At 39.2% G+C, this 13,842-nt stretch overlaps 1 protein-coding gene and 1 pseudogene across 1 annotated transcript; one reads left to right on the forward strand and one right to left on the reverse strand.

Moving 5' to 3' along the window:
- Positions 1-4,291: 4,291 nt before the first annotated feature.
- LOC145466764 (melanocyte-stimulating hormone receptor-like) lies at positions 4,292-5,285 on the forward strand (annotated as a pseudogene).
- A 1,841-nt stretch (positions 5,286-7,126) lies between these two features.
- LOC145466846 (melanocyte-stimulating hormone receptor-like) lies at positions 7,127-8,316 on the reverse strand. Its single transcript, XM_081450559.1, has one exon. The coding sequence runs from the start codon at positions 8,314-8,316 to the stop codon at positions 7,276-7,278; it is 1,041 nt and encodes a 346-aa protein (XP_081306685.1). The 3' UTR covers positions 7,127-7,275.
- Positions 8,317-13,842: the final 5,526 nt, after the last annotated feature.

Consider the following 13,842-nt stretch of genomic DNA (forward strand, 5'->3'; position numbering starts at 1 on the left):
GTCTTTCGATCGATATTTTTCGAAGATCGTGGTTTATAATCTGTCTGCATCTTTCTTGCTTGCTTTTTAGTTTTACTCATAATAACGGAGCCCCTGCGCGCCAAAGATGAGCGAGCTGAGCCCCATACCTTAGAAAGTTAGGTAACCCAACGCTCTTAAAAAATTTCGTTGTCACGTGACTGTCCGTACATACGTCCGTTCGTAAGTCCGTAAGTCCGTACGTCCATACGCCAAGCCCAATACCTTGAAAATTAAGAAAGTAACTCCGTTACCATAGGTACGTCTTTGATATTGGACATTCATGTTATAGTTAATTGGCAGCTGTCAAAACAAGGCATCCACTGACCAGTATCACGTGACCATATCGCGGGCTCAGGTTATGTATGCTTCAAAGGTTGGAAGCATGCGTGTCTGAAGCAATATATTTTCGTGTGACGATATCACCGAGGCGACCCATTTATGGAATGATACCCTTGCAGGGATATCCAATGAATGCCTCCCCCTGATCAAGGTTAAGGTGTCTTCATGGGACCCTCCTTATATGTCGCCAATAGCTAAACACCTGTGTACCATCAGGAATAAGAATGCTGACCTACAAGCAAGGATCTATGAGGTTATCCTCAACAACCAAGTGCGGGCTGTAGGCAATGTAAACAGCAAACATGGAACTGGGACGAAGGGTTGGTGGAATACTGTAAACAAAATTGCTACAAGAGGGTCTAAGGCACAAAACAACAGCTCTGTTATTAACCCTGAGGATATAAACCTGTTGTCGTAAAAAAATAACACTGGCACACAGTCGTCAGCCCCGGAGCTATCGCCTATTCCGGAACGAACTTGCATCCTTACTCTTGAAGTGCATACTGCTAGGTTTATGACCCGTTCGAAACGTACAGCTGCAGGTCCGGATGAAATTCCCCTACCGGCTATGGAGAGAGTTTGCACACCGTCTTGCTCCAATAGTTCTTCCCTCAGACAGCAGTCAGTTCCTCTTCCATGGAATGAAGCTTGCCAACATATCTGCAATACCCAAAGAATCTCCACTGTCATCGTGTGCTCAGCTTCGACTGATATCCCTCACGAACATCACCATGAGAATGATTTTAGGGGTTAATAGTTATAAACAAGAGGTTTTTGAAGGAGCTTAAGTCTGTGATTGGTATGGATCAGTTCGCCAATAAGGAATATTGCAATACCACAACGACGTTTATTGTCAACATAATTGGCTCAGATGGTTGGAAGAGGATGTAGACCTTTGTTAGAGATTTGTCATTTGACCTTACTAAAGCATTTGACACCATCTCCCACAATATATCTATAGTCTGCGATAAGCTGAAGTCTACTAATCTTAATCCATATATCATCAACTGGATTAGCAGCTTCCTTGACAACCGCAAACAGAGGGTCGTCCTTGATGGAAAGATTACTGGTTATGTTGACATTAAAAGAGGGGTGCCACAGAGCACAGTCCTCGAGCCATTTTTATTCTCTCTGATGGTGAACGATATAAAACTTGTCGATTTAAACAATGGGATCGTGAAATATGCCGATGACATCACTATTACTGTGGCTGTTAGAAGAAACTCTGACACAGCGCTTGCGGAAGTTAAGAACCTTGACAGCTGGGCAGCCAACAACAGGATGTCTTTGAATTTGACAAAGATGTGAGAAATGCTATTGCATATTAGTATAATATCAGAGCTGAACAAATAGTTTCCAGCAATCTGATTGGTCGAGCGATTCCTTGTATGCCATTATATTTAGCGCGCCAGGCGGTGAATATAACGTTTTTTAGGCCTGGTTACTAGGCTCGCCTCCTTTGACATCTCGGCAAGTAAACGTGGCAGACAGTTGCTGAATGAATTTTTCATTTATTCGGAAGATATCACTCCAAGTCCAGGATATTTAAAAGGACAGAGAATTTTCAAAATGACTGCCGTTGCCCTTGGACCAAAAATCCTTTCAGTAACTCATATTCATTTCTGTGAATATTCACCAATGTTCACTTCGCTTTCGGCGAATGTATAATTGTTAAGTACAACTACTAAGTCTGCCCCTCCTCCAGTGTCTGGGATTAAGCAGAAAGAGTGGCTGAAACGTCGGGGAATTATTTTCCAGGAAGATTGTTGTAACTGGGATCTTCATATTGACAACTTACTCGCTAGAGCTGCTAGTCAACTGTATATTCTTAGAGTATGCAAGTATGATGGATACACCAAAGATCAGCTCAATAAACTCTTCGAATCTTTGATAATGTCACTATTTCTGTATGGATTAGAAGTGTAGGGCTCCGCCTTTCAAGGCAAATATTTAGATCGGAATGACACCTTCATTAAGCGAGCCTATCGATTTAGTTATACAAATAAGATCATTCTGATATCTGATGTAATAAAGAATAGGGACTGTGCTCTGTTAAGAGAATCACCAGTGACACTGATCATATATTGTATGACTTGCTGCCACCTAGACGTAACAGGGCCCTTAGAGATAAGGGTCATGACTTCATACTCCCTAGAGCTGTGAAAACAACTGAACGGTTTAAACCGGCTTTTGTAAATAAACGTCTTTTTTAAATTTATTTCTTAATATCTTTTTTAACTTAAAATAATTTTGTAATACATATGACAGAGATTATTATTGGTTGTAAAGTCACACGTATGCTGTGCCTGATCTTTCAGTAAAGACCTTATTTATTTATAAGTCTGGAGCTCATCGAGATTGCGTTTTCTTTTTTTTTTAAGTTAACCGCTAACCATGTACTGGTTTTCCATTGGATGGCAAGCTCAATTCAGGTTATTACTCTGGGAGAGAAGGAGGGAGTAGGTATAAAGGCAAAATTTCGGCCTCCCCTCCCCCCCCCCCCCAAAAAAAAAAAACCTGGCGCGTTGTTGACTTCTCTCCCGACATAGTCCTTGCACAATCTTCTCTTGAAAAGTCCCTGATATATTGCGTACCTAATTCTACAATCTTGGGTACGCTTATTGGGTATAGTTTGTCAAAATGTAACTACAAAAATAGCGAAACCACACGCTGAACTGTTACACGGGTTTCTGATCCAATAGAAACAAATCCTCTTCTTCTTTTATGGTTAATTATTGGAATCAATTAGGAGCTCCGCTTTTAGGCCTGGCTAAATCTATATCTGTAACACAGCTTAAGGTCATTCCACTGAAATAGAACCTGCACTGAGATTTTCGTCAAACTTTGCCTATTGTTTGTTCAAATTATAGGAACTTAAATTTTGAAATAAAAATGAAGGGTCCCCATGTTCGTTTAGGAGCAACAGCACCCCGTTTATACCCATATAAATCCTTATAATAGCACCACGATTGTAGTCACGATTGCTTGCTAAATTCACGTTTCCGACGATTGCTTTTTGTTCTACACTGAGTATTGGTCCATATTTATTTTACACAGAGAAATTTATTACTCAATTCAAAACACAGATAAAAATGATAGGTCACCATACTCGTTTGCGAGAAAATGACGATTTACCACTATGGCGAGGTCCAGCTGTAAACAAAAAGCCGCCATTTTTTAATGCGCGCGCGCTAATCACGCGTGAAATTATGCGAAGTAGGGATGCGCAATGCAATACTGGGGAATGACCTTAAGTTAACTGTGCTAAACGGGGTCTTTCGTCAATCGAATTTCAGCCATTTCAGAGGATTAGAATTGAAATGCCTTCTGGCTCCAGTTTTAAGACCAGGCTTTTACAGCTGATGATGATGCATGGCATAACGAGACGGTTTTAGGATTTCGGTAGGAGACGCTTCACAAGAAGTGTCCCTGCACAGCCCACAATAAGCTTCGATCAGGCTCTTGTGGCTACGAAAAGAATAATGATCTACTTTTACGCGCTAACAATAAATCGACGTAAACAATTTATTACACATTTCCTCAGTCGAGTGCTAACAATAAATAGCACACTTTAATGGCATTTTGCCAAATGCACTTCTTGTATTTAACTAGCTGGATGTAAATAATTCATTAGACATATTGATATATTAAAATTATTCAATTGTCAGACATTGTGATTGGCTAAAAAGAAATGACTGGAATATATCATTATCTGATCGAGTGATGTTTTGATGTCAGGATACGCAAGTCTGATATTGATCGATAAATTCACCGAAAGAAACCATAACTGACTACGTAATTATTCAATATGGCAAGTATATATATATGAATTAAATATAACAATTGAATGTAAACTGCAAAAATCTCATCGTGCATCATTTACAGCATACCATGAGGCGTGCTAGCTATTGCTGTGTATGAAACTATCTACAATATGAACAAAACACATCAGCTGAACTGCTTCTTTCTGGACGTAAATCTGGAACAAACCAAAAATACATCTATTTCAGACGTTCTAACATGCATTCTCAATTCAGTGTTTTCTCTTATAACATCTACTGGAAATGCTCTAATTCTACATGTCATCTGGAAAACGCAAGAACTTCATTCGCCATCTTTCATCTTTTTATTTTGTCTTGCTGCTACGGATCTTCTCGTTGGACTTATTACGCAGCCTTTTTACGTGGCTTACAAGATTGCCGAGCTTACAAATAACTATGGTGCCTATTGCATCTTGAGAATTATTAAGAGCATATCTGGGCGGTGGACAACGAGTGGCGCATCTTTGGCAATCTTAAGTGGAGTCTCTATTGATCGACTTCTTGTTAAACCTTCATTTACGGTACAACGCCATTGTAACCGTTCAAAGAGTATTGCAAACTGTTTTTGTTGTATGGATGCTATCTGTGACAATCGTCGTGCTAAGATTTCGGATTCGCCAGTGGCTTATTTTTCCCGCTGCAATAGTTGTGACAAGTTTTCTTGTCACAACCACGAGCACCTTGAAAATATTTCAGATCGTTCGCAGACATCAGCGCCAGATATCTCAGCAGCAGCAGAGTGTTCAAAGTAACACTATAAACGCGCTCAAATGTAGAAAATCAGTTGTGACTGCACTTTACGTTTATGGTTTGTTCATGATATTCTATCTTCCTTTTCGGGCGACGATGATTATGCGAGCTGTTACAGGATATACGTTGACAGTGAAAACCACCTATAACTACACAGCACCTGCTGTTTTCATTAACCCCTGCTTAAATCCTCTAGTGTACTGTTGGAGAATAACAGAAATAAGACTAGCTGTGAAGAATACGCTGAGCAAAAACTGAAAGAAACAAACAAAACAAAACAAATTAGCGACTTTTCCGCTTTAGTACTTCGCTTTGAAATTGAGCAGACATCGGAAAGATGGGTGTGGCTTAACCAGGGTGTTGTTTTGTGGGTTTGTAGGAAGGATTTTAATGCGATGCATGTTGAATTACCAAGCGTTTCGAAATGCTGGTGGAACTTGTACTTTGGCCTTAATGTAGGCGGTCATTTCACCTCCGTCTCTATCTCAGTCACACTTACTAAGCAAGTAATACAAATAACTACGTCACATTTTCAATATTTCGGAACCTAACCGTCCTTGTTTCAGGAGGAAGATAAACGAAATACAAAGGCTTTACGAGCGTAATAACTACGAAGAAAATTTACGACCACATATTCCCAACTCACAGATAATTCATCAAGTCTAAACAGGGGAAATCATGACTGTGGCGGTGTTTGAATATCTTGTCTTAATCAGCATAAAATTTTCCATTTTCTTGTTAGTTTTAGCTTCGTTTGAGAAAATCTCTCAAACACTCAAAACAGTGTTTAGCCACATTTCCAAACACCTTGAAGTTCATCAAACATACTCCGCTACGCGTCGTATTTTCAACTCTCTTCTCGGTGTTTGGAACTGTGAACACAATGTTTCGTGTTTGATATATTATTGACTTCAAAGAGAGCTAACAAAAACATGGGTTAATTTCCCGTGCAAATTGGTATCGCAATGCTATAAATTTTGTAAAAGAAATATTGTATTTATTATTAATCCAAAACACATTTTCTGAAGTTCTTCCACAAAAAGTTAAACAAAAACAAACAAACAAACAAACAAATGCAGGTGATTGTATGACAGCTGATCTGTTGCCGCCTAATTAACAAGCCAAATTTTACATATATTCGATAAGAGAAAAGGGAAAACAGTCTGGAACTAGGGAAATATGAATAGGACCATCCGACTTTATATTTACGCTGCTCTTTCTACTGTACAGGGAGTTTATGATGCAGCCGATTTATTCAGTGTTTATCGTTTAGTCCTTTTGATTTGCCTCGCTACCAATTAAGCGTCATGACACCAAGTCGTTCTAAATAATTTAAGAGGTGAATGTTTACAAGCTTCAGGAATTAAAGCAAGGTATTCCCAATATTCAAGCTACAGTGGCATGTCACACTTTGCGACTTTTACTAAAATAGACCATTTTACAGTTGTCTGCTCAGTGACCTGGCCTTTTTATGGCAGCGAGGCTAGAGTTGACCTTGTTTTGATACAGACCTCACTGCTTTTGTCATGTAAATGCACCTAGTTGGCATCAGAACAACTTGTTTTACACAACAAAAGCAGTGAGGTCTGTATCAAAACAAGGTCAACTCTAGCCTCGCTGCCATACAAAGGCCAGGTCACTGAGCAGACAACTGTAAAATGGTCTATTTATCAGGAAATATATGGGCTTTCGGTGGTTTAATCTTTAGCAAGCTTTTCCATGTAGATATTATTAATTTTGAAAGCATTGGAAACGTCATGCAAATTAAAATTAAAATTTTAATATTAATGGTGTCAAAAAAGGCACTCTTAATAATTCTATGATGGTTTTTTGCTTCGGCTTTTCAGGTCGCACCACGACAATACTAGTGATTGCCAAGTGCTCGTGATATTAGCATTTGCAGAACCTATTGACAAAAGCTATTACCGTAATCACGCAATAGAATATTAAATCCAACTGCAAAAAGAAAAGTTTTCTTAAGGTTGGCTTTATGTTCAAATTGACTGTAATTTTAAAAGTGACGAAATAAGTTGTTATTAGGAGTTTGACTGTCAAATTTTTAGAGAACAAGTGAGATCGAAACTTTCTCCGTTTCAACTGTTCCGACTAGATAGGCGACTCACTCCAGCGTTAGAACTGTGATTGATTTCTGATTGGAAATGGTCGGCAATAGCGATGAATAATGGTGACAAGAAATGAAAATTTTATGGCAAAAAGCAAATTAATATATAAGTAGTGTGCGTGTGTACGTACAATGGACTAAGAATAATTATTAATGGTAGTGTAGTTTGCTTCATACTTCTTACCACACAGAACTCATAAAATTTGCAATTGATGCACAAAATTATATCTTTGAAACTGATCGAAATGTGCTTTCCAAAATGGTGACTTCGTTATTGTTTTTCCTCAGTGCATTTCTAACAGCTCTTCGTATCTCTCCAATTCTCCAGCAATATACAAGTGGATTCAAGAAGGAATTGATGAAAACAGCAGTAGTAACGTAGTCATAAATGATTTTCATTGTAGTTGTGTATCCAGTAAACGACTCCATGAAGATCGTCACAAAAAGTGGAAGAAAGAAAAGTAAAAGCAAACCATAAACATAAAGTACAGTTATGGTCGATTTCCTGGACTTCAGGACGTTCACATCATGTCTTTGAACATTCCGCTGTTGCTGAGATATCTGGCGCTGATGTCTCCGAACGATCTGAAATATTTTCCAGGTGCTGAGGGCTGTAATGAGAAATGTTATCAGTAGAACGGCTACAGGGACAAAAAACCAATTGCTTATCCAAAACCTCAATAGAACGACAGAGGTTGATACTACCCAGACGACTAAAGCAGTTAGCATTACTTTGGGAATAGTGACAAGCCCGTTGTATCGTAAATGAAGGGTTAAAGCGAGAAGTCGATCAATGGAGATTCCGCTTAAGGTCGCCAAGGACACGCCAATTGTTGTATAGCTAGATATGCTCTGAATAATTCTCAAGGCACAGTAAAGGTTAAAATCATCCGTGAGTTCCGCGATGTGATAGGCCACGAAAGATGGCTGACAAACCAGTCCAACAATGAGATCAGAAGCTGCGAGGCCGGACAAAAGAACGAAGGATGGCGAATGAAGTTCTTGTTTTTTCCAGATGACACGGAGGATGATCACATTACCGGTAGATGTTAACAGAGAAAACAGTACATTTAGAATAGATGTTAGGATACTTGCCACCACGGTATTGTGTGTTCGTTCCAAATTAACGCTTAGAAAGAAGCAGTTGGGTTGAATGTCGCTGCTTCTGTTCATGTTGGAGATGAGCCTCGTTGAAATGCTATAGCTCTCAAACGTATACGTATCTGTTCTGTTTGGACCCTGCAGCTGAAGCTTGCTAGTCATATATAATTCATACCTGCCATAATCTTTGGCTCGTGATTGGTAACCGAGACGGAGTTGTCTTAGTTGTTTGCTTATCTTTGTAGGAAGAAATTACTGTGTAACTCAAACTGTCATCTGTTATCTTCACACCGAGGACTCTTGATCCATGGACGAAAATAGTTTTTGTGTTTACCTTATTATGACCTGTTTCAACCTAGCCAGGTTTTGGCCAGAACTCGAAGACACAACTAATAAATTTTATTTAACACTTTTCCTCGTTTTTACTATAACAGGAAATTAAATTGCCAGTGATAACAATGGAAAAAATTATTTGAAGATAAAACAGAAAGTATGGAAAATGATTTGGAGGTTATCTTTTTTTTTTTTTATCAGGCTTTTATTGCTTTCCAGTTTGTCATCTGTCGTCCTTTAATAGACGACTTATGTCACGTACTATGCATAAAACCTCTGGAGAGGCCATTTTCTTGGTGAAAATTAAAAGTTTATTTTTCAAGTGTCTGCCTAGAGAATATTCTTAACTGAAATCTTGAGATAATACACTATTCTTAAAGAGGATTTTCGTGAAAAGTTTCGTGGAATACTACATAGCAGGCTGTTAATTGACAGAGCTCGGTGCCCAATTAAGGTGCGAGACTTGATAAGGAAAATCCGGCTATCTTTATAACGGGGAACGGGGAATCGAGGAATCGGGAAATGGAAATTGAAGAATTGAAATGGAGAACGGGGAACGGGGAACGGGGAACGGGGAACGGGGAATCTTTAAAATGCGGAATCTTTAAAAGCGGAAATCTTTAAATTGGGGAATCTTTAAAAGCGGGAATTTTTGAAATGGGGAATTTTTAAAAGCGGGAATCTTTAAAATGGAGAATCTTTAAAATGAGGAATCTTTAAAAGCGGGGAATCTTTTTTAAGCGGGAATCTTTAAAAGTGGGTGATTTCCTATCAACCACTGTTTCGACTTTCCATCGTTGGTCCTGGTGTTTATGATGAAAACGGCTTCAAACGACCCTTCCCCTATCACATCTCGTTCGCCGAGACCATTCCACTTAAACTGTGGAAGACCTTCAAAACGACCGATTCTTCCTTCTTTAAAGTGAATGCAATGGGCACTTTGAAATTGTCTTTGCATGACTGCATGGCGTAGAAAGAGGTATCATGAAGCAAACAGTGACGGATTATACGCGAAATTCGCCGCCGCATCGTTCGGGCATCGAGCATCGAATTACTTTATTGCTGGTTTTCAGTGTCACGCCGTTCAAAATAAATCAAAATAAAAATCAAAACAGTTCAAATGATAAAGTTTAGAATCTTGAAGAGAACAAAGGTAAATATGGGAAGACTTTCGCCAAGATTCAGGTCACAGCAATGTTTCTTACGCAAGATATGCAGAGAAATTTTTTACCCAAATTTATAGAGATTTTGATGGAGACGCCATGCTGGCACCCATCGGGATGGCGGCCGGAAAACAACAGAAACATCTGTCACTGAGTTTTGCTACAAAAGCGTGAATTTATCTCTCCAGGAACTCAAAAACATTTTAAAAATGATACTTTTTCTAATACATGAACTGTTCAGATAACCAAATTCCCCGGAATAAGTCACTCTTTCAACCAACATCACAGCTTTCTTGCCCGTCATGTAAACGCCGCGTCACGCAAAAGCTTAGAAATTCGAGCGTAGTCTATTACAAAACCAAGAACCCACTTGGAGCGACAATTTGTATGAATATTAATTTTCAGCTGCTCTTATACATCATGAAAGTAAAATCTCAGGAGAATCAATAGTTTTGTAGTTTGAATTTTAGCGACGTCATGTGAAAACCAGATTTAGGGGACTGTTGATTTATCGATTAAATAACCAAAAATGTGTGTTCCTTGCCACATATTTGCAGATATTTGTCGTTAAGTCGTAAGTCCTTCCATTAGCACATGATAAGGCTAGGACAAATATCCATCGCTGTGAAACTCAATTTAAAAACGTCACAGTCCGAGTTAAGATAAATCCAGGCGGTTCGATTCTTTGGTCGGCGGGTCTAGCGAATCTCAAAGAGTGAGAATCGAGATTTGAACCGCTCCACTATCCCGCTAAACCGATGTGCTTTAATAACGTGCACATCGCGCAGAATTCTATTGTCTTTCGCGATATATACTTGCAGTGCTCATTTTTTCAATGCGCGGAATAATAATTGTAAATATTAGCTGTCGGAATTCCGACTGCTCTCGTCAATGAATCGGCGGCTGTCAATCAAACGGTCTGATGTGTGAAGTAAATCCCAAGGTGTAATAAGCTAACAAAAGCGCTCTAATTTAAAGGCGGACTGCGCTCTTCACAAAGACTTTTGTCAACAAAGTCGTGTGCAGCGACATTCTCACTTTTTTTGTTAACATGTCACACTCGAAATGGTTTGAGCGCGAGAGCCAAACGTTCTCCCAAAAAAGATTCTTCTTCCAAAGCGTTGCCAAATTGAAAGAACGGTGCGCATAAAACTTTCTTCTACTTTATCGTTGTCCTCTTTTACTCGACCGGTCAAAGCAGTTCACCAGACGTAGTCTTTTACTCGATCGGTTTACGTAGCCTGTCGTTGATCGAGGACTTAAAAGACAACACAGGTCTTTATCTATTCGAAAGATGAAGGGGAAAATATATGACATTTCTGTTTGAAATCCAGAGCCGAACAAAAAAGCAAAGGCACGCAGCGCGTCTTACGCCTGAGTGAGCATTGTTGTCCACTGCATGTGTGAGATAATTATTCAAAATTGGAACCGTTTTAATTGATCAAAACATTTAAAAGGCCCGGGTTCGAGTATTCAGTTATTAGAATCTTCTTTGGAGTAACATGTCAAAGCGTACGAGACAGCTCGGCTTTTACGCATCACTATTTGATGACGTTTATGATTGTGGCCTCAGTTATAAGTACCGACCCAAGCAAAAGCCCGTTGTTATGGGTATTTATGAAGTTGAGCGCATAGCCTCTCAACGAAATCAAGGGGGCAAGGCAGAGTATTTTATTCAGTGGAAGAATTATCCTTTAACTGAAAACACATGGGAGCCGTCCGAACACTTCTTATGTTGATGAAATTACATGTAAAGTGACGTTAAAACGACGTTCAGAACACTCTGAGATCTTTTTTTCAACGAAAATCAAAAATGATCTCTTTGAGACCGGCTGAGGATGAAGTACTCTGCTTCGCTACCTTTAACTCTTTTATCTCTCTGAGATCATTTTTGCCTTGACAACGCGCCACTGCCAGAGAGCCTCACCGTTTATTTGAAGATAAAACATTGGGTCGTAGCCTTTCAGTGGAGTGGACATGTGCAAGAAAGCGGGATTGACCGGGGATTCAATGAGCTCTAAAAAGAGCTCCCGATCAACGCGCTGCATTTCTTGCACAGATGACATGCTGAAAATTCGTTTATTGCAACTCGCGCAAAGCGTTACTTTAAATACGATGGTTAAGTGATACATTTTATCACCTCTCAATTTCAATGCCTTATAGCGTCGGCGTGTGTCCTATTGTTTGTGGAGGCGGAGCTTGGCATACATTAATATTCCGCCGGGAAATTCAAAAGAGTTTCGCTCTATTGTTCTTCTAGTCTCCGAGGCGAACGAAAGCTGAAGGATCGTTACGAGTGTTAGCAGAATGATCACTTCGAAACATTATTTTCCGTTAAAACTTGGCATAAAGCTTCCTTTAACAACATACATTCAAAGTCGTATGATAACCGTTAAGAAGGGCACTTTGAAGGAGTAAAATTCTTCCTCCAAATATTTCCTCATATAATATTTTCCCTCAAATGGACCAAATTCAGGAAAAGAAAACGACTAAATCCACTTTTCGTAACATTTCAAAAAATGTGTCCTTTATTCCATCAATGTCTCATCTACAAAAGCCATATGATAACCACTACGAAACACAAGTATGAAGCACGTAAACTCTAAACAAGTATGCGTAGTCGGCCATTTTCTGGTCATTTTCTTTGTTGTTTAGCCATCGGCAGCCTAATTAATAATTAACTTTCGCGCGCACTCTACATTTAAGTCCCGGATATGTCGCGGCATTCTGCGCGATGAACATAATTAGAATGAATAAATTCCACAACTGTCTCTGTACCTGTTAAGTTGATACATGTGACAGAATAAATAGGTTCCAGTAAGAAACTGAGAGATTCTCGCTCACTTTTCAGTAAAGATTAACGCTATTAAAGATCCCCCATTTTATAGATTCCCCGCTTTTAAAGGCTCCCCGCTTTTAAGGCTCCCCATTTTAAAGATTCCCGCTTTTAAAGATTTCTGCTTTTAAAGATTCCCCATTTTAAAGATTCCCGCTTTTAAAGATTCTATTATTTTAAAGATTCCCGTTTTTAAAGATTCCCGTTTTTAAAGATTCCCGCTTTTAAAGATTCCCCATTTTAAAGATTCCCGCTTGTAAAGATTCCTCATTTTAAAGACTCCCGCTTTTAATGATTCCCCATTTAAAGATTCCCCGTTCCCCGTTCCCCATTCCCATTCCCCGATTTTCCTATTCCCCGTTCCTTATTTTAAGGATAGCCGGAAAATCCGCTGTCAAGAACTTTTAATTAAATCTAGGTTCTACTAAAAACCTGGTTTTCGGAATACCTAGACGGAAAATAACTACTCCCGGCGCCCTCACGGTTAAAAGAGCCGCGAGGAAACGTTTCAAAATTTAATAATGATTTCACGAGAAATTATCTATAACTTGTCAAACTAACCATGTAACGAAAACAAAGTTTGCTGTTTGCATGTTCACGCTATACCAGTTGAAAAAACTGTCGAGACCACATGTCAACGAAGACAATGATGTATGTGTGTAATAACAGCACAAGCCTGCCGCACAACCATCTCGTTAATGCAGCCACTGGCCTCAAGTTATTTTTACGGTCTCTTGTTGTACCCGCTTTTAAAGATTCCCTGCTTTTATAGGCTCCCCATTTTAAAGATTCCCCATTTTAAAGATTCCCGCTTTTAAAGGTTCTATTGTTTTAAAGATTCCCGTTTTAAAAGATTCCCCATGTTAAAGATTCCCGCTTTTAAAGATTCCCCACTTTAAAGATTTCCGCTTGTAAAGATTCCCTATTTTAAACATGATTCCCGCTTTTAATGATTCCCCATTTTAAAGATTGCCCGTTCCCCGTTCCCCATTCCCATTCCCCGATTTTCCCATTCCCCGTTCCTTATTTTAGAGATGGCCGGAAAATCTGCTGTCAAGAACTTTTAATTAAAGCTAGGTTCTACTAAAAACCTGGTTTTCGGAATACCTAGACGGAAAATAACTACTCCCGGCGCCCTCACGGAAAAAGAGCCGCAAAGAAAAGTTTCAAAATTTAATAATGATTTCACGAGAAATTATCTATAACTTGTCAAACTAACCATGTAACGAAAACAAAGTTTGCTGTTTGCATGTTCACGCTATACCAGTTGAAAAAACTGTCGAGACCCCATGTCAACGAAGAAAATGATGTATGTGTGTAACAACAGCACAAGCCTGCCGCACAACCATCTCGTTA

The sequence above is a fragment of the Orbicella franksi genome, chromosome 13 (genome assembly GCF_964199315.1).
Source record: "Orbicella franksi chromosome 13, jaOrbFran1.1, whole genome shotgun sequence".
NCBI lineage: Eukaryota > Metazoa > Cnidaria > Anthozoa > Scleractinia > Merulinidae > Orbicella > Orbicella franksi.

What these genes read in the sequence shown, in the direction of transcription:
- LOC145466846 (XM_081450559.1), bottom strand. Translation starts at nt 8,316, where the DNA reads ATGACTAGCAAGCTTCAGCTGCAGGGTCCAAACAGAACAGATACGTAT.